The sequence below is a fragment of the Tachyglossus aculeatus genome, chromosome 16 (genome assembly GCF_015852505.1).
Source record: "Tachyglossus aculeatus isolate mTacAcu1 chromosome 16, mTacAcu1.pri, whole genome shotgun sequence".
Taxonomy (NCBI): Eukaryota; Metazoa; Chordata; class Mammalia; order Monotremata; family Tachyglossidae; genus Tachyglossus; species Tachyglossus aculeatus.
Window position 1 is genome coordinate 37,189,650 of NC_052081.1, and position 24,039 is coordinate 37,213,688.

Here is a 24,039-nt window from a genome sequence, read left to right on the forward strand (position 1 = left end):
CCAAGTCCTAACAAGTGGGTGACAAGCTTGGAAGACACCCGTGTGGTTCAGGTGACATTTGTTTGTCTGGCCGCCTCATTAAAAGTCCCATCGGAAGAGGATCCTGCACCGTCAGCAGACACGACGACAGCAGACGGGGTGAGCGGAGGGAGGAAGAATAGCGCGGCAAGCACTCTTTGGAGAATATTTGGAAGGTGACAGCGCGGGGCTGTTGTTAGGAATGATTCTGACAGCTTTCAGCTGGGGGAACTGCAGGTCGAGGATGCGGCCAGGACAGTTTTAAAACGTATTTTGGTTTGGAAGTGGGCTGTCAGGCTCCTAAGGAAGAGAAGTCCAAGCGCCTGTGGCTGTGTCCATCCCTCTGGGCATTTCATCTGAGTATCGGCCAGCACGGCCCTTCCTGCCTGGAGGGGATTTTCTGCCTTGCCTCTCCTTTGATTTTGTCACTGTGCACCAGGGCTCCATGTGAGTACCTTTGTAACAGTAATGCTACTGCTAAAAACAGTGGCATTTGTTACTAGGTGCCAAGCACTGTGTTGAACATTAGGGTAAATAAAACGTAATCAGATTGGACAGTCGTGGTTCCCCCATGGGACTCACAGTGTAAGGGAGTGGGAGAACAGAACAAGAGAAGCAGCGTGTCCTAGGGGAAAGGACACAGACCTGGGAGTTAGAGCTCCTACGTTATGATCCCAGCTCTGTCACTTGTCTGCTGCATGACCTTGGGTAAGTCACTTCACTTCTCTGTGCTTGTTACCTCATCTGTAAAATTGGGGATTATGACTGTGAGCCCCATGTGGAACAGGGACAGTGTCTGACCTGATTAGTTTGTATCCACGCCAGTATTTAATACAGTGCCTGACATATAGTAAGCGTTTAACAAATACCATGAAAAAAATGTTATTTTACCCCCATTTTACAGATGAGGAAACTGAGGCATGATCACACAGCAAGCAAATAGGGGAGCTGGGGTTAAACCCCAGTGATTTTTCTTCTCCAGGAGAGTCTGGCGGTGAAGGCACCAAGTGTTGGCACTAAACTGCTCTGAATCCTTTCCGGAAACTTTTAGGGCTACAGAGGCCTGGAAAGGTTATTTCAGTTTTTTTCTCCCCTTTGTCCTAGGTTTTCCATCAGTCAGGCTAGCTCCACAAAGCCCTGCTCAGTCATCTAGAGATGCCCTGCAGGCAGTTCCTTTCAAACCCTTGGGAATCGGTGGACTCCCAGCAGTTTCATTTTAGTTCCGAACCCCAGCACAGAAGTAGAGAAGGGCCTTCTGAGGTTTTAAGGACCTAGAGCTAAAGCATAAGAGGTCTTTTTACCTCTTCTAAAGTTGCACCCAGAATCCTAAAGAAATCAGGGCTATATGTGAATCCCCCAAACTGAGAGCTTCTCCTCTCCCCTCCCGTTTTGTCAGCCCATTTTGTTTCTATTCTCTCCCATCACTCACCCTATCCTCCCTTCCCTTTTTTTTTTTTTACTTAGGTCATTAAAACTGCAACTATTTTTTGTCAGTCCAGTGGCTCATTCAGTGCAGTATAATATCTCAGATAGTGGCACCAAAAGTAATTTGAAAGTAACAGTATGGGCCAGTTTGGCCTAGTGGAAAGAGCATAGGAACCGAAAAACTGGGTTCTAGTCCTAGCTTTGTGATTGGCCTGCCGTTTGATCTCGGGCAACTAATTTAATATCAGTGGACCTTAGTTTCTTCATCTGTAAAATGGAGAGAAGAGTACTGCTCTCCTTACCTCTTGGATTGTGAACTCCATGTGAAATGGAAACTGTATGATTTGATTATCTTGTTATAGTAATAATAATTTTGAAGCATTTATTATGAGCCAAGCATTGTACCAAGTGGTGGGGTAGAGACAAAATAATCAGGTTGAACATAGTCCCTGCCCAACTGAGGAATCACAGTTTATGTAGCAGGGAGAACAGGTACCGAATTGCCACTTTTACAGAGGAGGAGACTGAGACACAGAGAAGATAAGTGACTTGTCCAAGGTCACACAGCAGGCAAGTGGCAGATTAGAATCCAGGTCTTCCTCTGGCTCCCAGGCCTGTGCTCTTTCCACTAGGCCTCATTACTTGAAACTGGTTTCTTCATTGGATTCGGGGCAATTCAACAGCACCCTAATATTAATGATTTGTCATGTTAAAATTCTAGTTCGTTGAACATTTAAATTTGCAAATTTTAAATGGGAACAGAGAGGAAATGTAAAAGCTAATGCTTTCCTAAGAACATTCATTTATCCCCATTATGCAGACTGAATATTAAAATGTACATTTCATGTCTAAACTACCAATCCAAAACCCACCTAGGTATGTAAAGTAGCAAGTGTAACGTTGCTATGAGAACTGTAACTTAGCATCTCTTCACAATTTGGAAAGCGGCATAAATGAAATAAAGCGGGAAGGGGAAAGCCAAGAGGCTGAGAAGCGGCTTCAGCTGTGTCCAGTCTGTTCTGTGTCCTCCTCATTTTTAAGTGTTGCATACACAGCTCTCCTCCTCCTCCCCACACACACCCAGGGGCCTTGAGATGATGGGATATTTGTGTAGCCTAAAAGGTTTTCATTTTTTTACTCTTGATCATTATTCAAAACCACAATCTCCCTGGGGTGAAGTAAAGAGGGGCATTTAATAATTGGCAAGGCTTTGGTACTACAGGTGGAAATGTCATTAAAATCGAGGTGGAGGATTCTGGGATTTGTGTGTGTGAAAAATTAACTTATTAAATAGAGTCCTAGAGGGTTTTTTCTATATGCTGAAGCTTTAAAAATAGTGCTGACAGCTGATCTCTCCCCCTATTTTACCAGTTGTTCACTAACCTGTTTCTGCTGATGCGAATATGGTCCCTGATGGTGTGAATAATGTTGGTGTATGAAATAACCTTTAAGGATTTGAAGAATTTGAACACTTAATCTATTTAATTGCATGTCTTAGTAACCCAGCTCTGCCACCGTGGGCTTTATCATGCAGCCCTCTGGTCACCTCACCCTGAGTAGAAGTAGCATTCCTCTCCAGGAAGGAGGCACAGGAGAAGCAGCGTGGCCTAGGGGGTAGAGCATGGGCCTGTGTCCAATCTAATCCCGGCTCCTCCACTTACCTGCTGTGTGACCTTGGGCAAGTCACTTAACTTTTCTGTGCCTCAGTTACCTCATCTGCAAAATGGGAATTAAGACTATGAACCCCAGGTGGGACAGGGATTGTGTCCAACCTGATTTGCTCGTATCCACTCCAGTGCTTAGTATAGTGCTTGGCACATAGTAAGTGCTTAACAAATGCTATTCTTATAATAGTAATTATTATAATTATAATAAAGAGCTTTCAGTCTAGAGGGGGAGACAGACAGTAATGTAAATTACAGATATGTACATAAGTGCTCTGGTGCTGATGAGACTGTGAGCCTGCTGTTGGGTAGGGACCGTCTCTATATGTTGCCAACTTGTACTTCCCAAGCGCTTAGTACAGTGCTCTGCGCACAGTAAGCGCTCAATAAATACGATTGAATGAATGAATGATGATGGGGTGAATGTCAGGCGCTTAAAGGGTAAAGAACCAACTGCAAAGGCAACACAGAAGGGAGAGACTAGACTGTAAGCTGTATATGGGCAGGAAGCATGTCCACTAATTCTGTTGTACTCTCCCAAGTGCTTAGTACAGTGCTCTGCACATTGTAAGCTTTCAGCAAATACCATTGATTGATTGATTGAGAGGGAATAGGGGAATAGAGAGCTTAATCAGGGAAGACTTCCTTGGGGTGCCGGGATTTTAATAAGGCTGTGAAGGTGGGGAGTTTAGTAGTCTGTCAGATTCATTCATTCATTCATTCAGTCGTATTTATTGAGCACTTACTGTGTGCAGAGCACTGTACTAAGCGCTTGGGAAGTACAGGTTGGCAGATGTGAGGAGGAGGAGGGAGTTCCTGGTCAGAGGGAAGGTGTGGGCAGAGGGTCAGCTGCACGGTAGACGAGCTCGAGGTCCAATGAGTAAGTTGGGCTTCTTGAGGAGCGACGTGTACTGGTGCACCAGTGCTTAGTACAGTGCTCTGCATCTAGTTGGTGCACAGTAAATACTACTGATTAATTGAAATACAACTACATGTACATCTATCTTGCCGCTGACCTTTGACCCACATCCTGCCTCAAGTCTGGAATGCCCTCCCTCCTCATGTCTGACAGACAATGACTCTCCTCCCATACTAAGCCATATCTCCTCCAAGAGGCCTTCTCTAAGCCCTCTTTTCACCATCTCCTATTTCCTTCTAAATCACCCTGACTTGCTCCCTTTATTCATCCCCCCCTCCCCTCCCCACAGCACTTAACGTCCGTATCTGTAATTTATTTATTTATATTAATGTCTGTTTGCTCGTAGTGACTGTAAACTTGTAGTGGGCAGGGGATGTGTCTGTTATATTGTACTCTCCCAAGTGCTTAGTACAGTGCTCTGCACACAGTAAGTGCTCAATAAATATGATTGATTGACTTCATGTGTGACTGAGTCTCCACCTGGAAGTTAGAGGCGGGGACTTCAGCTTTAACACTGGCTGGATGGGTGTATGCCCAAACTTTGGTCTAGTCAGGCTGTAGGATTCTGTCTGACCTGTGTATTGTTCTATTTTCTGCTTTTCTGTCTCTCACAGTCTCTCTTGGCGTCTTCCTCTTTGTCACCGTGTATTTTCAATCTCGCTCTCTCTCTCTGTGCCTCTGTCTGTCCCTCTGTCAGCATTTGTGTTCCTATTTCTGTATCTCTGTGCCTCCGGCTCTCTCCCTCTCTCTTATTTTTCTCCCTCTGCCGTTTCATTATGGTTGGTAAAAATGGCCCACTTCAGGTGATAATAGCAAGTTTTTCCATCATGTCTTGCCATTCACCTGTTCTGTTTTCTCTGTCATCTGTTTTCTGTGTTGCAGGCGATGTATCCAAGTAGTGCACAAGCTGCTGTGCTACCAGAAGAAGTGCCGAGTTCGGCTGCATTATACGTGGCGGGAGCTCTGGTCAGGTAACTTCCCCTTTCCTCAGTGGTCTTCCCTTGTTAGGTTTCAGGAGCCACTATTGCTGTCTTTAGACCAAATTTTTCTTGCCCACCCCCCTCCTTTTTTTTCCTTTAAGGATGCAGCCAGGCAACTGTTTTATTTAACTTTTAAGTCATTTTTTCAAATTCTCAAACCTTTACTGTCCCCAACCACGGACACATGCATACACTTACACATTCACGCACGTGGGTGTATACCCCCCCACACACATACACACATAGACAACCTCCCCCCGCCCCCCAAGATCTGTACACATGCCCATCCCTCACCTGGTTGGGTACTAGGAAACATTTCTCAAAACAGAGTGCTCCTCCTCCTACCCCCTAAGGGTTTTGTAGGGCAGAGGGTCTGGTATTACTGGAAACCTGGATCTTCCCTCTGTTCCATGTGGTTGCAGCATATGGACTACGGGGTAGCTTATGTGAATTTCCCCAAGATGAGTAATCTTACGAGGAATGTCACAGCGAGTGGGTGGGGCTGCAAGGAGGGGAGAATCCTCTTCGTTGTGTTACATCTGGCGTTATTACTGTTTACAGACAGTGCTGATTTTACCACTCCCCACCCTACTGAGAGAAAAACAGCAAATGACAGTGTTCACTTTGGTCTTCTTACCCATTTGGCAGCCCAGTCAAGCCATTTTAGCATGTGGGAAGTGGCTCTGCTCAGGGGACGCTCGATCCCCACATGGCCACCATTTTCCTTTGGGAACCTTAATCGAAGGGTTCAGAAAGACAAAGAGAACCTATTCCTTGGGGCACACCCCCAGTAGCAGACACCTTGATCATGATGATGATGATTGTAGTATTTGTTAAGGGCTTACTATGCGTCAAACCCCATTCTAAGTGCTGGGCTAGAAACAAGATAATCCGATCGAACATATTTCCTGTCCCCCATGGGGCTCATGGTCTGAATAGAAGAGAGAACAGAGCACAGAAAGAGCACAGGCTATGGAGTCAGAGGTCATGGGTTCAAATCCCAGCTCAGGCAATCGTCAGCTGTGTGACTTCGGGCAAGTCACCTAACTTCTCTGGGCCTCAGTTACCTCCTCTGTAAAACGGGGATTAAGACTGTGAGCCCCCCGTGGGACAACCTTATCGCCTTGTAACCTCCCCAGCACTTAGAACAGTGCTTTGCACATAGTAAGTGCTTAATAAATGCCATTATTATTTTTTTTTTTTCAGATGAGAAAACTGAGGCCCATGATTGATTGAAAATCTGTCATGTCTTTAATCAGGAGGCTCACCGTAGTTCTTCAGAATGTTTCTGCAGGAGTGTGCCCTAATTCACCTGCAGGAAAGAGTGGCCTTTCTCATAGCCCTGGAATTCATTCTGCCAGGGTTCAGGCAGTGACTCTGCAGGGAGATGCAGAGCAGCAAGCGTTAAGGAAAACTGCAAAATCAAACATCGCCCTGGTTGCAATCACAGCCAGTAATGACGAATAATATTGCAATCAGGGGATGGAAGTGTAAGGCTCTATCAGGTCCTCCCACTCCTTGGCTGGTGTTACCTAGTTCATGTTGGCATGCTGGTGTTTGCTATAATAATAATAATCATCATTGTGGTATTGGGGGGGGCGGGGGTTTGTAATGGTATTCAAGTGCTTAGTATGTGGCAGGCACTGTACTAAGCTCTGGGGTAGTTACAGGCCAGTAAGGTTGGACACAGTCCATGTCCCACATGGAACTCACAGCCTTAAGCCCCATTTTACAGATAAGGGAACTGAAGCACAGAGAAGCAAAGTCACTTGCCCTGGGTCACACAGAAGAAAAGTGGCAGAGCCGGGATTAGAACAAAGGTCCTTCTGATTCCCAGGCCCGTACTCTATCCACTAGGCCATGCCACTCTACTTCTGTTAAGTGCTTTCCACTAGGCCATGCTGCTCTATGTTCTTGACTTCTGGACGTGCAGGTTTAGGGGAATGAGGTTCCCGTCCAGACTCTGGAGCTCAGCAGTTAGCTAGGGTGCGTGTGAGTGTGTGACTCCGTGCCCACAGCTGCCAATTGGATGTTCCTGGGAAATGAGCCCAAATACTTGCCTGGGTGGGTTTGGAGCATCGGGGACACATAGAGAAGTGCTTGGGTCCTTGAGAAATACCTCCGGTCACGTGCCAGGTGGGTGTTGAATGTTGCTGCACTGATAGCGGTCCTTTTTGTTCCTCTCTGTGAAGTTTGACCAATATCCCCATCAACCCGCATTCCTCCCTGCCCAGTGTCCTGGTCCCTAGTTACACCCATGGGCATTTCTCTGCCTGGTCCCGCGGTAAAGGTACAGCGGGTTTGGATGAGACAAGTAGTTCTCGGAAGAAGCCTCCCCTCAGCAGTGTGTCCTTTACTCCTTCCCCCATCTCGGGTGGAGTGTGTGGGTAAAGATCCCGGTTTCATCTCTCTTCTGACTGTCTATTTATATGATGCCTGTCACCATGGTATCTGAAGACTTGGAAAGTGCAATTAAGCTAATTTCAGCGACAGTTTAGAAGGGAGAAAGACCTACTTTTCTGCACCGCCTTCTTTTCTGGAGGTGGCGAAAGGCCTGGCAGACCTTCCCAGTTCTCTGGGCTTCTGGGGAGCTTATCCTTGAGTAGCTCTTAGCTCCTCCTGTAAACTGTAAACTCCTAGTGGGCAGGGATCGTGTCTACCAACTTTATTGTACTGTACTCTCCCTAGCTCTTAGAGTTACAGTGCTCTTCATGCAGTAAATGCTCAGTAAATACCCTTGATTGATTCCAGGGGAAAGTGAGGCTGGGGCAGATTTCTAGTGAATGCAGATTCCTCGGTCCCCCAGAGAACTTCAGCCAGCAACCAAGCAACTGCTCTTAGCTGAGTTTTTGTACTCTGGTGTGGGAGCACACTTCAAAATGACTAGTTTTTCATTTGGCGTTCCCTTGTCTGAATGGGAGGAACCTTGTCTTGTGGCCTGTAATAATAATAATAATAATAGCATTTATTAAGCCCTTACTATGTGCAAAGCACTATTCTAAGCGCTGGGGAGGTTATAAGGTGCTCAGGTTGTCCCACGGGGGGCTCACAGTCCCCATTTTACAGATGAGGTCACTGAGGCCCAGAGAAGTTAAGTGACTTGCCCAAAGTCACACAGCTGACAAGAGGCGGAGCTGGGATTTGAACCCATGACCTCTGACTCCAAAGCCCATGCTCTTTCCACTGAGCCATGCTGCTTCTCTGCCTGTAGGGATAGTACAACATCTAGCATCCTCTAGGCACACAGAAGGTGGTGGTACTCAAGGTGGAGCTGTGGGACCTTGGGCAAGTCACTTAACTTCTCTGTGCCTCAGTTACCTCATCTGTAAAATGGGGTTTAAGACTGTGAGCCCCATGTGGGGCAGGGACTGTGGTGTCCAATCTGATAAATTTCTATCCACCCAACACTTAGTACAGTGCCTGGCACATACTAAGCGCTTAACAAATACCATTAAAAAAAATTGAGACCCTCCAGTGGTAGAACTAATTACTAAAGTGTGGACATTTGATTTATCTGATATTCAAATGAAATCCCATGGTTCAGATGTCTCTTTTCTCTTTTGCTGCTACTTGGAACACCTTCCCCTCACCTCAGGGACCCAGATGTCCCCTGTTTTCATGGAATTATGGGAATGCCTTGGGAATGCCTCAGTCCCCACTAGATGATCAGGTTTCCAGGCGCAGGGAGATAGACCAGTTTTGTTGCTTTCCCTCTTTTCTTCATCTCTCCTTTCATTACTCCACAGGGCCACAGATTGCATTTAACAGGGGAAATGAGGAGAATCCTGATAGTTTTTCGGCCTGGTTGAAACAGAAGGATGAGCAAAATCTCTCAGGGGGAAAGCGTGTAGCTGCAGAAAAGGGAAAGTGCTCCAACAGAACCCCTTGCTGGCTTCCGATTTTGCTTCCATTGCCGGCTGGTAGAGAGGCTGCTTACATTTGACTGGGGTGACGCTCCAGGAAACAAAGCCCAGGTGATGTAGAGACAGGTTTGCAGTGGCATTTTGCCTCAGTGAAGCCCAGAGCTTTTCCCCCTTTAACTCTGCCTCATCCCCGTGAGACCTGGTTTTTCCTTTTATCCCCATTTTGCGGGGAAAGAGTGTAGACCCAGAGGGGTTAAGTGGCTTGCTGGGGGCCCGGAGCAAGGCTCTAATAGAGTCGTGATGAGAACTTGGAGTTCCTGACTCCTCATTTCAGACTCAGATCACTAAGCAACACTTGCCTCTCTGCAGGGAAAAAAGAGCCAAAAAAGCCAAAAACCAATCTGTTCAGCTTCATTGTGTTAACGGCATCAGTAGTGCATCATTTTGAAATGGAGAGAAATTGCACAAGGCCTGACCTTTCAGACCCCTCCTGGGAAGAATGGAAAACCCAGGGAGAGGGGCTGTTTTCTGAATCCCTCCCTCCCTCCTGCAGCCTCCTTCCCCACCTCTACCTGTGGGATGGAATGAGCTCCGAGAAAAAGCCTTGAAGCAGCCGTCTCTGGGGCTGTACAGGGTATAGGGGTCCTGATGGGCTGAGATTTCTCAGGTTCTTGGGGGAGTAGAGTCTGAGTGGGATGTTTCTCTGCTAATGAAGATGGCTTGGGTTTGGGCTCGGGAGCCACCTCCGTCAGAGTTTCCAAGCCTTTCAGCCTTCTCCAGTTCTTGGTTTCCCTCGGGAATGGGGAGAACACCCCGAGAGGATAAGCACCCATAAGAAATGGCTTGAGAGAAGGTGAGGAGACCCTCACAGCTGCTCTGGCTGTTTTTTCCTCAGTACTTTAATTGCATCCTCTCTTCCTGACTCCCAAATCCTCCCAGAATTAGGAGATGCACTAAAGGCAATTCCAGGCCATGCTGTACCTAGTTAAGACCTATCCAGCCTCCTCCCACTAGGACAAAGGTACTTAAAGAAATGAATTGGAGGTAAATTTAGAGCTGATTTTTTTTTTTTAATAAAAAGGAGCCGTTCCTGTTCTGTACGTACAGTTCACCGGCAAAATTCACCTCATCTGGAAATTGAATGTTGTAGTTTAGGGGAATCTCTCTGGGTCCATGATTCAATTCTAAATACTTGAGCAGTGGACTCAAAGGCAAGTTAGTCTAAATGGTTGACTGGGGAAAAGAAGCCTCAGGCTGGAGGGTAGAATTAATCACTTGCTGGGGTTGAGAAGGCTGTTTTTTTCCTCTCTAAATCTCCCCATCCAAAGGTCTTCTCCATCTGGATTCCATCCCTTTCTCCAGGAGCCACCGGGAGAAGCAGCTGCTGGAGAGTGTAGCCACTGGATGCTGCAAGGGCTGGACTTTGGGTTGGGGGTGGGGAGAGAGAAATACCCCATTCCTCAAACACCTTTTGTGCTCACACTTTACTTTCCACATCAAGCAGAAACTCCTGACCATTGACTGTAAGGCAACTCCATCAGTGTCCTCCCCACTTAGTCACTGCCTTCTCCCACCACACTCCAGTTCTCATTCTCTGTTCCTCTCTAGCTCACCCTCTCACTAAACCTCATTTTTGTATCTCCTTCCTCCGACCTCTCGTGCACACCCTTCATTCTGTCTGGAACTCCCTCCCCCGTCACACCCAGCAGGCCACAGTTCTCCCCATCTTTAACCCCCAGTGAAAGGACAACTTCAGAAGAATTTACCCAATTAAACTTCTGTTCTCCCAAGTTACATCTCCCCTAGCTACCACCAGTCCTGGACCAACCACCTAATTATGTGTCTTGACTATTAACTTGTGTGGATAACTCTGTTGTACCCTCCCAAATGTTTAGCACACTGCTCCGCACACTGTAAATGCTCAATAAATGTGATCAATTGATTGATTGCTTACAACTACCCCTCTAGCTACCACCTCAGCAGACCTGCACTAACTACCAGTAACGCTTCTCTACCACGAACTGGTGCATATATCCACTTTCCTCCTTCTGCCCATCTTTAAATCAATGTAGTGTCTGTCTCCCCCACTTAATTGTAAGCTCATTGAGGGGAGGGATCATGTCTACTAACTCTTTTGTGTACTCTCAAGCACTCACAGGCACTCATAAATGCTGTTATCCATCAATCAGTGGTATTTATTGAGCACTTCTGGTGTGCAGAGGATTGTACTAAGTACTTGGGAGAACACCATCCAGCAGAATTGGTAGGCATGTTTTCTGACCACAGTCCAGAGGGAGAGACAGACATTAAAATAATTCATTGACTGACTTGTAGTGAGTCCTTCTTTTTACAAGACTCCCAGAGGAGAGTTAAGTCCTCCCACACAGGCGCCTCCTTCTTTTCATCCCCTTTTTGCTCCCTTCCTTCTCCTCCTCATTGTGAAATACCTTTCTTCTCTTAAGGGTCATTGTGAAGCTGGGTATTGGTAAGGAAGGGAGAAGAAGACAGTGAGAAACATTGTGTCTGCTACCTCTGTTGTACTCTCCCAAGTGCTCTGCCCAGAGTAAGCTCTTAATAAATACCAATGATTGATGTATAAAGAGCTTGGGCCTGGAAGTTGAGACCTGGATTCTAATACTGGCTCCTCTACTTGCAGTCTCTGTGACCTTGAATGAGTCACTGAACTTTTCTGTGCCTGTTTCTTCATCTGCCAAATGTGGATTCAATATCTGTTGTCCTCTTTACTAAGTCTGTGAACTCCATGTGTGACACGTGATTATCTTCAATCTTCCCCAGAGCTTAGTGCAATGCTTGGCAGCATGGAACAAAAATTACTATTATTATTACTAATATTACTTTTGTCATTGCATCTCCTACAGTGGCGTCAGTGACCTGTGGCTTAGTGTTGTATATAATTCATGTTCAGGTGGAATTGAATGGCCTTTGGACCATAAACCCTCGAGCCCCCCCTTCTTGGGTCCAGGGAGGGAAGCCTCATGGCTACTCAGGTTCTACACTGTAGCAGGACACAGTCTGAAGAATTAGAGATGCTGTGAAGTTTGAGGGGAAAGGAGGAGTTTGCCCTCAACTCCCTTTTGAGTCCCTCTAGACTGTAAGCTCATTGTGGGAAGGGCTCGTGTCTGCCAACTCTGTATTGCACTTTCCCAAGTGCTTAGAACAGAGCTCTGCACATAGTAAGCGCTCCATAAATACCCTTGATGATGATGATGAAGTCAGTAACATGTAGGGAGAATGTGTTTTTCCCCATACCTTTGAGAGAGGTGGGGGATTCTTGAAACTGGGATGGTTCTGTGGAGCCTGATGGTGGTGATTTTGTGTAAAGGCACATCTTCATAAAAGAAAGCAAATGTCTAGGGGGAATCACACAATGCCAAAGAAGGAGAAGACGAAAGAGGCTCTAAGGGTGGAATCTCACTTTTCCACAAATGCGGATCAACAGCAGGCAAAATTGCAAACACTGAGCCCCATCAGAGCTCGCGAAAGCAATCTGTTCCTTTCCGGAGATCAGGCAGAAGGGGAGAGAGTGCATTAAGTTGTGTGGTTTGGTTTGTTGGAGTCAGTGGGCTCAGTGCTCTGTTCGCAGAGCTGAAAGAAGTCGACCCATTCCAACCTTTGGGTAGGTTCCGTGGAAAGGGCAAGTTCCCCATGCCAGGATAGGGGTTTACAGCCAGCTATACACATCTGTGTGCCGGAGGACTGCTTGCATGTCTTCCAAATGATTTTTCTGGCAGGAGTTGGCATCCCCCCTTCAGAACAGTCTGACTGAATGACAGTGAGACTGTTGATCGTTGCCTGTATCCCTGGATAATTGGTGATTTTGTCTGGGGATGCAGGAATAGGCTGCAGTTTATGCTGCCTCTGGGATTTTTGTTGCATTAGCTGTTTATGGCAGTGCTGCTATTTCTAGGCCGGCCTCTGGGTCTCTCAGCTTTCCCTCCTGAGGGAGCAAGATGCTAATATTTTTTGTTCTGTCAGTCACTCTCTGAAAATATGCATTTCTCCTACTTAGCCTGCTTTGATCCCAGTTTCGGGGCACTCTAGCGTAAACCACATCAGTCCATAGAATCCTCCTGGTAGCCCACCGAAGCCATTCAGATATGGAGTGGTCCCGATACTGGTGCTGGGGATGCATTTACTTGTACCCTGCTGGAGGCTCCCTTCCCTTTCCTGTTTTTAATCTTATTTAAATGTCATTCACTTGGTTTTCTAATTAAGCCTCCCCTCTCCTTCTCAGAAGCTCACATCAGAGCTGTCGCTTCTCCGAGGCTTCCCGGGGCTGGCTCGCTCCTCACTGCACCTGGTTCCCCTCGAAGTAGGGGGCAGGTTGGCATCCCGGAATCATTCAGGAACACATTAGTCGGCATCCTCCTCCATGTCCACATAGTTTGCTCCCACCACTTGTATGAAGCAGCCTGATAAAGAGAGGCGAGGGTCCCTGCTGATACAGCATGGTGTAATAATAATAATAATAGTAATAATGGCATTTATTAAGTGCTATGTGCAAAGCACTGTTCTAAGCGCTGGGGAGGTTATAAGGTGATCAGGTTGTCTCACCGGGGGGCTCACAATCTTCACCCCCCCTTTTACAGATGCGGTAACTGAAGCACAGAGAAGATAAGTGACTTGCCCAAAGTCACACAGCTGATAATTGGCAGAGCCGGGATTTGAACCCATGACTTCTGACTCCAAAACCCGTGCTCTTTCCACGGACCCACGCTGCATGGCATGTGTTCTAATCCCGGCTCTACCACTTGTGTGCATGTGACCTTGGGCAATTCACTTCTCTTTTCTTTGCCTCAGTTACCTCGACTGTAAAATGGGGATTGAGGCCATGAGCCCCACATGGGGCAGGGACTGTGTCCAACCTGATTTGCTTGTATCAACCCCTGTGCTTAGTACAGTGCCTGGCACATAGTAAGTGCTTAACAAATACCACAATTATTGTTCTTCTTATTACTATCCGGGTCACCCCATTTCCAGGTGTGGCCCGAGGACATGCCACCTTTTCCTTGCCTGGGGGCAGGATGCATTTAATGTGACCTGGCGCCTCAGGTCCACTGCATTTCATTCACCTCATTAGATAAGATTTTGAGCCCTCTCTCCATCACCCCAAGCCTATTCTTGGAGTCTAATCAGGCTGGTATCTTCTTGGAAGCTCCCCCTCACCACCCCCCACAATTCCACTGTGGAAAGGGCCTGAGAGGAGAGAGAAATTGCATCGCTACATCAGGCAGCCTCAACAACCAGAAGGCAGAAAGATTCCCAGGCCGCTCCTTCCCTCAGATAAGTAAGCATGATTCGAGGCAGGAGGCGGAAGCCGTCGGCTGTCCTGTCCCAAAGGGAAGGGGAGATGATGGGAAAGTCAGGGAAGCAGCCGTGAGTCCCAGTTCTGAGCAGGGGAGGGTGTCTGGGCTTGGGATTGACTTAGCAGTTCCTAGAAGTGGACCCCCTCCATGGTGCTGGGTTGGGAGCATCAGGGGACCTGGGAAATGGGCTTGGAGCCAGTCCTGGGAGAAGTTTTACAGGAAAAGGAGCTATACATTTTATTTCAAAGGGAAGGTGCCGTTTTTCTTCTCTGATTCAGGAAACCTGCTGAGGCAGTGCCGCCATCTTGGGATGCCACCTCTGAAGCGTAGCAGCCCGGTTGTTTACATTAATGGCTTTGCTCTGGGGCCTCACTCGCTCTATTCCTAGCTCCATTGCCAGTGAGTGAGATTTGAAAACTTGAAAAGTAGTTGGTGGTGGTCCAGAAAGCACCTAAGGGTCCTTTCCAAGGCTGTGTAATCAGTGGCAGAGCTACCTTTGGGAGTCAAGCCCGGGATTCCTGAGCGTCTTTGATCTTGCCTAGCACAGTGTCAGCTCTTGGTGATTATGGTGGTGGTGCAGATGATTGTGGCGAGGAATAGGACTGAAAATTTTAGGTTATAAATCATTTATGTTAATGTTTGCTTCCCCTTCTAGACTGTAAGCTTGCTGTGGGCAGGGAATGTGTCTGCCAACTCTGTTACATTGTACTTTCTCTGCAAATACCAGTGACGACGATGATGATATTTAGCCCCAGAGAGTGATCCACAGAGCCGTTCCAGATTGAACGTCTTCAGCATGAATTCCTCCACACAGGGTCCCAAAGCGGGTCTGTATCGGGTGTATTTGGTTCCTCTCTTCTAGTGAAGACACTGGACTTTTCTTTGGATGGTGTCCTCTGCAGGTCCTCACGAACACCCAGTGAGGGATGAGCAGTTCCTTGAGTAGAGGGTGCTAAGGATGGGTGAGATCAGGTGGGGCAGGAGGCTCAAAAGATCAACACTCCTGAGCAAGTGAAGAGTGTAGGCTCTTTCCTCCTGAAAGCATGTGTCTGCATCTTGGAGAAGCCCAAGGATGCTAGGACCAGTGAGGTTCTGCTCTGGGAATCCCCTCTCAAGGATACGAGCTGGTGTTCATACAGATTAATCTGAATTATTTGGGGCTTTTCCATGAGTCATTTTAGTTGAGTTGAATGAGATTTATCCCAGGCCAATTTTTTTCGTGTGTGTATGTGTGTGTGTGCCCAAGCGCTTACTACAGTCATCTGCACACAGTAAGTGTTCAATAAATGTGATTGATTGTGTGCGTATTTGTGTGTGTGTGTATTTAAATAACAACCTAAATTATCAGAGAACTGTTCTTTCACATGGCTTCTTTTATGACTAACTTTTTCTCCCTTGAGTTGGGGTCCAGGATGGTAGGTGCTGTCTTCAGTTTCTCCTCCCTCCCCTTTAGAGGGGGAGGAGGAGAGAGAGCGCTGGCCTTTTGGGAGGTTTAAATGTGCCCTTGATGTGTCTGTGCAAGAGTGTGGATTCCATCTGACAAACTTGTCTAGCCATGGTCACTGGGGGTCTGGATTCTGCCTTGGGGCAAGGGATGAAGCAGCCTCGCAGAACTGTCAAGAGCCAGTTCGCTCACTCACCTACCCTGCTTTTTTTTGGCACTTCCCCTGCCATCTCCCTAGTGCTAATTAGTAGTCATTGCCCGATTCTGGGAGCACATCTTGAAGCAGTGCCGTTTTCACAGGGCAGAGGTCATGTCAACTGAAGGCCCTTGGTGAAATTTCCCTCCCTGACCCTGGATGCGAACTGTCAGTTACCAGGATGTGGCAGAGATTGTTGCTCTTCCCTGTTCCATCTCTGCGGGGGGCCTGGAGCTCTGTTCTAAGTTGTGATCAGAATGCCCAGTGACAGATCGTGGAGCCCGGTGTTGTGAGGCCAACTGGACCGTTATTCAGGAATGGATTATCCAGTTTGCAGATAATCCATACTCTTCGCTCGTTTCGTGGTTCATTAACTCCTCCCTGGTATGGCCCAGAACAGAAATGCATGATGATTCTTGTCTTGGAAAGGATGAGAGGTCAGAAAAGAATTTCTAAGAATTGAGAGAAGGAGCATAGCCTAGTGGAAAGAACACAGGCCTTGGGAGTCAGAGAACCTGGGTTCTAAACCCGGCTTGGACACTTGTCTGCTGTATCACCTTGGGCAAGATATGTAATTTCTCTGTGCTTCAGTTCCCTCATCTGGATAACTGGGATTCAATAATCAATCAGTCAATCAATCGTATTTATTGAGCGCTTACTGTGTGCAGAGCACTGTACTAAGTGCTTGGGAAGTACAAGTTGGCAACATATAGAGACAGTCCCTACCCAACAGTGGGCTCACAGTCTAAAAGGGGGAGACAGAGAACAAAACCAAACATACTAACAAAATAAAATAAATAGAATAGATATGTACAAGTAAAATAAATAACTATTCTCCCTCCTACTTAGACTGATTACTGTATATCTACCCCAGTGCTTAGTGCAGTACTCAACACATAGTAAGCACTGAACAATTAGTATTATCGGAACAATTTCTGGAAACTTAAGGAAAGATCTTTAAAAGTCACTCAGCCCTGCCCCTTGCTACCAGGAAAGCCTCACGTGAAAGCATTCCAAACTGCCTGGTTACTGACCTGCCTTAATGCTCTCTAGAGAAGGGAAGGAAATTCCATAATCTCCGCAACCTCTTGTTGGTGGTCAGCCACATAGATTGCTAGAATTCAGCGTAGGCTGTTTCTGACTTGGTAATCTAATATCTTCCCAAATGCTTAGTACAGTGTTTGGCACGTATTAAGCACTGAACAAATTCCACAGTTATTTTTGTTAGGCAATCAATCTTGATCTTTACTGAGCATTTACTGTGTGGAGATATCTGTATTAAGTACTTGCAAAAGTACAACACAATAGAGTTAGTAGATTCAGTCGTATTTATTGAGCGCTCACTGTGTGCAGAGCACACAGAATGATCCTTGTCCACAAAGAGCTTACCATCTAGAGGGAGAGACAGAAGCAGCGTGGCTCAGTGGAAAGAGCATGGGCTTGGGAATCAGAGGTCATGGGTTCTAATCCCGACTCCGCCACTTGTCAGCTGTGTGACTTTGGGCAAGCCACTTAACTTCTCTGGGCCTCAGTTCCCTGATCTATAAAATGGGGATTAAGACTGTGAGCCCCACGTGGGACAACCTGATCACCTTGTATCCTCCCCAGCGCTCAGAACAGTGCTCTGCACATAGTAAGCGCTTAACAAATGCCATCATTATTATTATTATAAGTTTTGAAGCAGGTGTTTCAGGGATGCAGATTCAAGTGCATAGGCAAACCTGGGAAAGCTTAGCGCTCCATGTTTGGCCGTGTTTTCTATTCCATTCTCTCTCCCGTTTTGTGATCCTTCTGTACTGATTCAATATCACTCAGTTGGGGAGGTCAGCTGTTTCCCCTGAAATTTAAAGTGATTTAGCCTACTATGCATCAGTCACTGAATGAATCAGTCTGTCGTGTTTATTGAATGTTTACTGTCGCAGAGCACTGTACTAAACACCTGGGAGAGTACAATACAATAGAGTTCCTAGACACAATACCTTCCTACAAGAAGCTTACAGACTAAAGGACCTTAGGCCAAGCACCCATATCTGTCTGAGTAGAAAGTAGTTCACAGTCTCACGAGGTCACCCGCGGGAACATCCTGGGGGTTATTGTTGGTGTTTATTCCTTTCTCAGCAAGCAGGGAGGGCAGGGACAGAATCTATCTGAATAAAAAATTGGGGGAAGCAGTGGGAGGTTGGGATAAGAGGGTTGAGTTGATTTTTCCTCAGAAAACTCAATCGGATGTGCCAATAAGTTTTCAGTACGGCTCTTTGTCATTTTCCCAGGGCAGATCAGGGAGATTGGGGATTAGATGGGATCAGGCACTCCAAGAGAGTAGTTGCTAATCCATTTTATTTATCCTGCTTGGTCTGCTGGACTCCTTCAGATTATGTTCTTGAACAATTTGGCACAGTACGTGTCCAGATGGAACCAAGTGGGCAGCAGTGATTGCTAACCGAGGGCAGTTTTATGCCAAGCACGGGGGGTGATGTGAGCCCCCCTTGGGTGTTCTGAAGTGCGAGTGTGGTGTTGGTAAACAGAATCCTAACCCCTCGTCCTCTACCCTGCCATAACTTGTATGTATGTTGCTATCACAGGCCTTTGCAGTCCTTTTTGGTGGAAAGACTTGTAGATGTCTTTCATGGTGTTTGGTGTCATAGCTTGTAGGCACAAGCCGTGTTAGAGCTATTCATTCATTCATTCATTCAATTGTATTCATTGAGCGCTTACTGTGTGCAGAGCACTGTACTAAGCGCTTAGGAAGTACAAATCGGCAATATGTGGAGATAGTCCCTACCCAGCAATGGGTTCACAGTCTAGAAGGGGGAGACAGACAACAGAGCAAATAGACAGCGTCAATACCATTAGAATAAATAGAATTATAGCTATATACACATCATTAATAAAATAAATAGAGTAATAAATGTGTATAAATATACACAAGTGCTGTGGGGAAGGGAAGGAGGTAAGGCAGAGGGAGGGATGATGAGGAGGGGAGGAGGAGCAGAGGAAAAGGGGGGCTCAGTCTGGGAAGGCCTCCTGGAAGAGGCGAGCTCTCAGTAGGGCTTTGAAGGGAGGAAGAGAGCTAGTTTGGCGGATGTGTGGAGGGAGGGCATTCCAGGCCAGGGGGAGGATGTGGGCCGGGGGTCGACGGTGGGACAGGTGAGAACGAGGCACTGTGAGGAGGTTAGCGGCAGAGGAGTGCAGTGTGTGGGCTGGGCTTCAGTTTAAAGTCCGTTTAGACCCAACCTAGAAAATTCTCCAGCCTATTCCCTTAGCTGCCTCCATGGTTCCAGAGCTTCCACGTTCTGTCCTCCAAGTCTCTGCTCACGCTGATACAGTATCCAAAAAGTGGGTGCCGTTACATCTTGTCCACTGAGACACCCCCCAGCCCACTTTTGGGGCATCTTGAGGCAATTGCCTCTCTTGTTTTCTGTCTGAAGTCAGTCTTGTTCCTAGGAGGACCTCAGCTACATCTTCTTTGATCCAGGGACCTGATTTCCAGAACTCCTTTGGCTTCTAGTCTTTCAAGGGCCAAGTTTGGGCAGTGATCCCGATAGCTTAATCAATCAATCAATCAATCAATCATATTTATTTAGCGCTTACTGTGTGCAGAGCACTGTACTAAGCGCTTGGGAAGTACAAGTTGGCAACATATAGAGACAGTCCCTACCCAACAGTGGGCTCACAGTCTAAAAGGGGGAGACAGAGAACAAAACCAAACGTACTAACAAAATAAAATAAATAGAATAGATATGTACAAGTAAAATAAATAGAGTAATAAATATGTACAAACATATATACATATATACAGGTGCTGTGGGGAAGGGAAGGAGGTAAGATGGGGGAGATGGAGAGGGGGTTGAGGGGGAGAGGAAGGAAGGGGCTCAGTCTGGGAAGGCCTCCTGGAGGAGGTGAGCTCTCAGTAGGGCCTTGAAGGGAGGAAGAGAGCTAGTTTGGCGGATGGGCAGAGGGAGGGCATTCCAGGCCCGGGGGATGGCGGGACATGGTTAAGGCGCTGACCCCCCTAATCCAGTGATTATGGATTTGAGTCTCATTTGGAGTGGGTTTAAATTGTTCAGTTTTCTCCTCTAGATTATAAGCTCCTTGTGGGCAGGGGTTGTGTCTACCAACTCGTATTGTACTCTTCCAAGCCCTGCCCACAGTAAGCCACTTGTCTGCAGTGTGACTTTGGGCAAGTCACGTAACATTTCTGTGCCTCGGTTACCTCATCTGTAAAATGGGGATTAAGACTGAGTCCCATGTGGGACAGGGACTGCTTCCAACCTAATAACCTACCCCAGAGTTTAGAACAGTGTTTGACACATTGTAAGCACTTAACAAATACCATCATTATAATTACATGATTATTATTATTATTATTACTATTGATTGAACCTAGCCCTGGTTCATTGGTGAACTAGGAGACATAGGCTTGGGGTAGGAAATGTTTGACAGTCGATCAAACAAGAAGGTTGAGCAAGAAGGGCACGTATTGCTGAACTGTTATCATGGCAAGAAGAAGAGTTGTTGAATAATTGTGAATTTCTTCCAAAAAAATGTGTGCTTCCTTGTAGAAGAAGGTAATGAGAGCAGAATTCTTGTCTCCATCTGCTTTGAGCTGCTTTGTGGAGCATTGGCAGCTGGATATTTTCCCTCTGGAACATTCCCATGTCAGAATGAGATAATGCGAGCACCACTTGAGCCCACAAAGTCTCATAGGCATAAAGTGGAAGTTCACCTTGGCACCTGTATCCTGCACCAGGCTCTTTCTTGACATCATTTGGCTCCTATTACGAAAACTGCAGCCCAAACCAATGCTAGCTCTTGGTCGGTGCCAGGATCACACCTTCTCCTGGTTTTCACCACTTTGTCATTTCTGTGTTTTAAAATTCCACGAAATACACCCAGTCTTTTTCCATCTTGAAAGCAATAAATCATTTTCTTGCCCACTCCACACTCTCTCCCTCTCTCCTTTTCTCTCGCTCTCCTCTCTCTCTTACTCTTTCTCTCACACTTTCCTGTCCTTTTAATGACCAGATCGCCACTGCTGAGACTGCATCCATCTGAGACAATAAGCCTTGGCTGAGTGGGTCGTGTGGGAAAAGTCCCGTTGATTTCCGTCTGTTATACTTGATGGTATTCCCACAAATTTTCTGTTCCTTCTCCTCCCTCCCCCTGAGGGTTTTCCTCTCCTCCCTTTCAAGCCATTTCTTGAACTGACATACAAAGTGACACTGGGTGGTTCTGTGAGGATCTCAGTTATTAAGAGGTTCCCTAAAGGAATTTGGATAGGGAATTTCTGTCACTTCTGCTCCCATCTCCTGGGTAGTGTGGTCCTGAGGAACTTTTCCAGGCCGAAAGTAAATCGACCCCTTCCCAGACAAACCAGGTCTACTTGCCCACAGCATTTTGGATGCCCTCCCATCTTGAAGATTCCCAAGGCTTCTGGTAGCTTAGTGCACAGGTGGTGGTGGTAGTAGGGAGGGGATTCAGGATTGGGGTTGATTCCACTTGACTTCTCTGTGCCTCAGTTACCTCATCTGTAAAGTGGGAATGGGGACTGTGAGCCCCATGTGGGACAACTTAATTGCCTTGTGACTACCCCAGTGCTTGGAACAGTGCTTGGCACATAGTAAGCACTTAACAAATGCTTTGAGAAGCAGCGTGGCTCAGTGGAAAGAGCACGAGCTTTGGAGTCAGAGGTCGTGGGTTCAAATCCCGGCTCCGCCAGTTGTCAGCTGTGTGACTTTGGGCAGGTCACTTGCCTTCTCTGTGCCTCAGTTGGCTCATCTGTAAAATGGGGATTAAGACTGTGAGCCCCCCGTGGGACAACCTGATTACCTTGTAACCTCCCGAGCGCTTAGAACAGTGCTTGGCACTTAGCGCTTAACAAATACCACCACCACCATCATCATCATCCTAATCCCAGCTACTCCACTTTTCTGCTGTGTGACCTTGGGTAAGTCACTTAACCTCTCTGTGCCTCAGATACCTCATCTGTAAACATAGCAATTAAGACTGTGAGCCCCATGTGGAACATGGACTGTATCCAACCTTATTAGCTTGTAACTACCCAGTGCTTAGTACAGTGCCTGGTACATAGTAAGTGGTTAACGGATGCCATTTAAAAAGCAAAACAGAAAGCAAGTGGCAATTCAGAGGTGATTTGAAGGAAGTATGGGAGTGGGGAGAGTCTTTTATTTATTCATCAGAATGCAGACCATTAGATTGTAAGATCTTGGTGGGTAGTGAAAATGGGTTTTGCTTCTGCTGTACTCTCCCCAGCATTGCCCATCCGCCAAGCTAGCTCTCTTCCTCCCTTCAAGGCCCTACTGAGAGCTCACCTCCTCCAGGAGGCCTTCCCACACTGAGCCCCTTCCTTCCTCTCCCCCTCGTCCCCCTCTCCATCCCCCATCTTACCTCCTTCCCTTCCCCACAGCACCTGTATATATGTATATATGTTTGTACATATTTATTACTCTATTTATTTATTTATTTTACTTGTATATATCTATTCTATTTATTTTATTTTGTTAGTATGTTTGGTTTTGTTCTCTGTCTCCCCCTTTTAGACTGTGAGCCCACTGTTGGGTAGGGACTGTCTCTATATGTTGCCAACTTGTACTTCCCAAGCGCTTAGTACAGTGCTTTGCACACAGTAAGTGCTCAATAAATACGATTGATTGATTGATTTGAGTGCCTCCATAAGTACTGTGGATGATGATGTAGAGGTGTCATGAGCTGAGAAGGCAGAGGGGGTGGGTGTTGGGTGTCTGTCTCTCTTCCTCCCTTCAAAGCCCTACTGAGAGCTCACCTCTTCCAAGAATCCTTCCCAGACTGAGCCCCCTTTTTCCTCTCCTCCTCCCCCTCACCCCCGCCCTACTTCCTTCCCCTCCCCACAGCACCTGTATATATGTTTATACAGATCTATTACTCTATTTATTTTACTTGTACATATCTACTATTCTATTTATTTTGTTAATGATGTGCATTTAGCTTTAATTCTATTTGTTCTGATGACTTGACACCTGTCCTTGTTTTGTTTTGTTCTCTGTCTCCCCCTTCTAGACTGTTAGCCCACTGCTGGGTAGGGACCGTCTCTATATGTTGCCAACTTGTACTTCCCAAGCGCTTAGTACAGTGCTCTGCACACAGTAAGTGCTCAGTAAATACGATTGAATGAATGAATGAGTGGTGCCTCTAATTGCTAAATTTCTCCTTTTCATCTGGTCTTGGAGTAGGAAAACCTAGTACTAATAATAATTACAGTATTTGATAATAATAATAACAATGGTATTTATTAAGCACTTACTATTTGCCAGGCATTGTACTTAGTGCTGGGGTGAATACTAGCAAATCGGTTTGGACACAGTTTCTGTCCCACGTGGGGCTCACAGTCTCAATCCCCATTTTACAGATGAGGTAACTGAGGCACAGATAAGTGAAATAACTTGCCCAAGGCCACACAGCTGACATGTGGCGGAGCTGGGATTAGAACCCATGATCTTCTGACCACTGGGACTGTGCTCTATCCACTCTGCCATGCTGCACCAAAACAGGACACATTATCGAGGGCTCTTTATCCTTAAAATGTATTTAAAACCACCCTCCAGTCTCGTGGCTTAGCATCAGTCGGTGGCTTTCCATTTGGAAGGCCTTGTTTTCCGTTCTCTTCCTTAATGAAAAATGGTCCGGGAGAGAGAGAGAGAGGCCCCACTATGGAGAAGTGGGAGGGTTCAGGAAAGTGATTTGAACAGGGCAGCCTGTCAACCAGAGTGCTGAAATGGCTTCATCAACCTTAACCAATGCCTTCATGCTCGCTCAAAACACCGGTGCCTTGTTGGCTGTGGTCTTGCTCCCTGAACAGCCTAGCACAGCTGGTGACTGGCCTGACTCTGGAGCTATCCTGGATGGCAACGATATTTGAAGCAGGAAAAAACACAGTTGAACCTTAGTGGAGCTTGAGGAACTGGCAGACTGAAGGAAAAAAAAAAACACCCTGCCTTTGACTTGTAAATTGAGCAAATTTGACGGGGAAATCACCGAGTGGGAGTAAATTTGGAACACTAAGATGTCAGTTTCATAGTCAATTTTCTGAGTCTAATTGCCATTTAAGAAGTAAATTTTTGAGAATCTTTTCTGGCAGATTGGTGAACAAATGTTCAATGCCATTAGTGCTTTTTCTGTGAAATGCCTCACCTGCTTTCTTAGAGTC

At 46.6% G+C, this 24,039-nt stretch overlaps 1 protein-coding gene across 2 annotated transcripts in view; it reads left to right on the forward strand.

Moving 5' to 3' along the window:
- Nucleotides 1-24,039, forward strand: part of ARMH3 (armadillo like helical domain containing 3) — a 165,167-nt gene that overhangs the window by 67,427 nt on the left and 73,701 nt on the right. For both annotated transcript variants that reach the window (XM_038758263.1, XM_038758264.1), the window contains exon 20: nt 4,909-4,997. In XM_038758263.1, the coding sequence (XP_038614191.1) occupies nt 4,909-4,997 (89 nt within the window). The remainder of the gene's footprint in view (nt 1-4,908; nt 4,998-24,039) is intronic.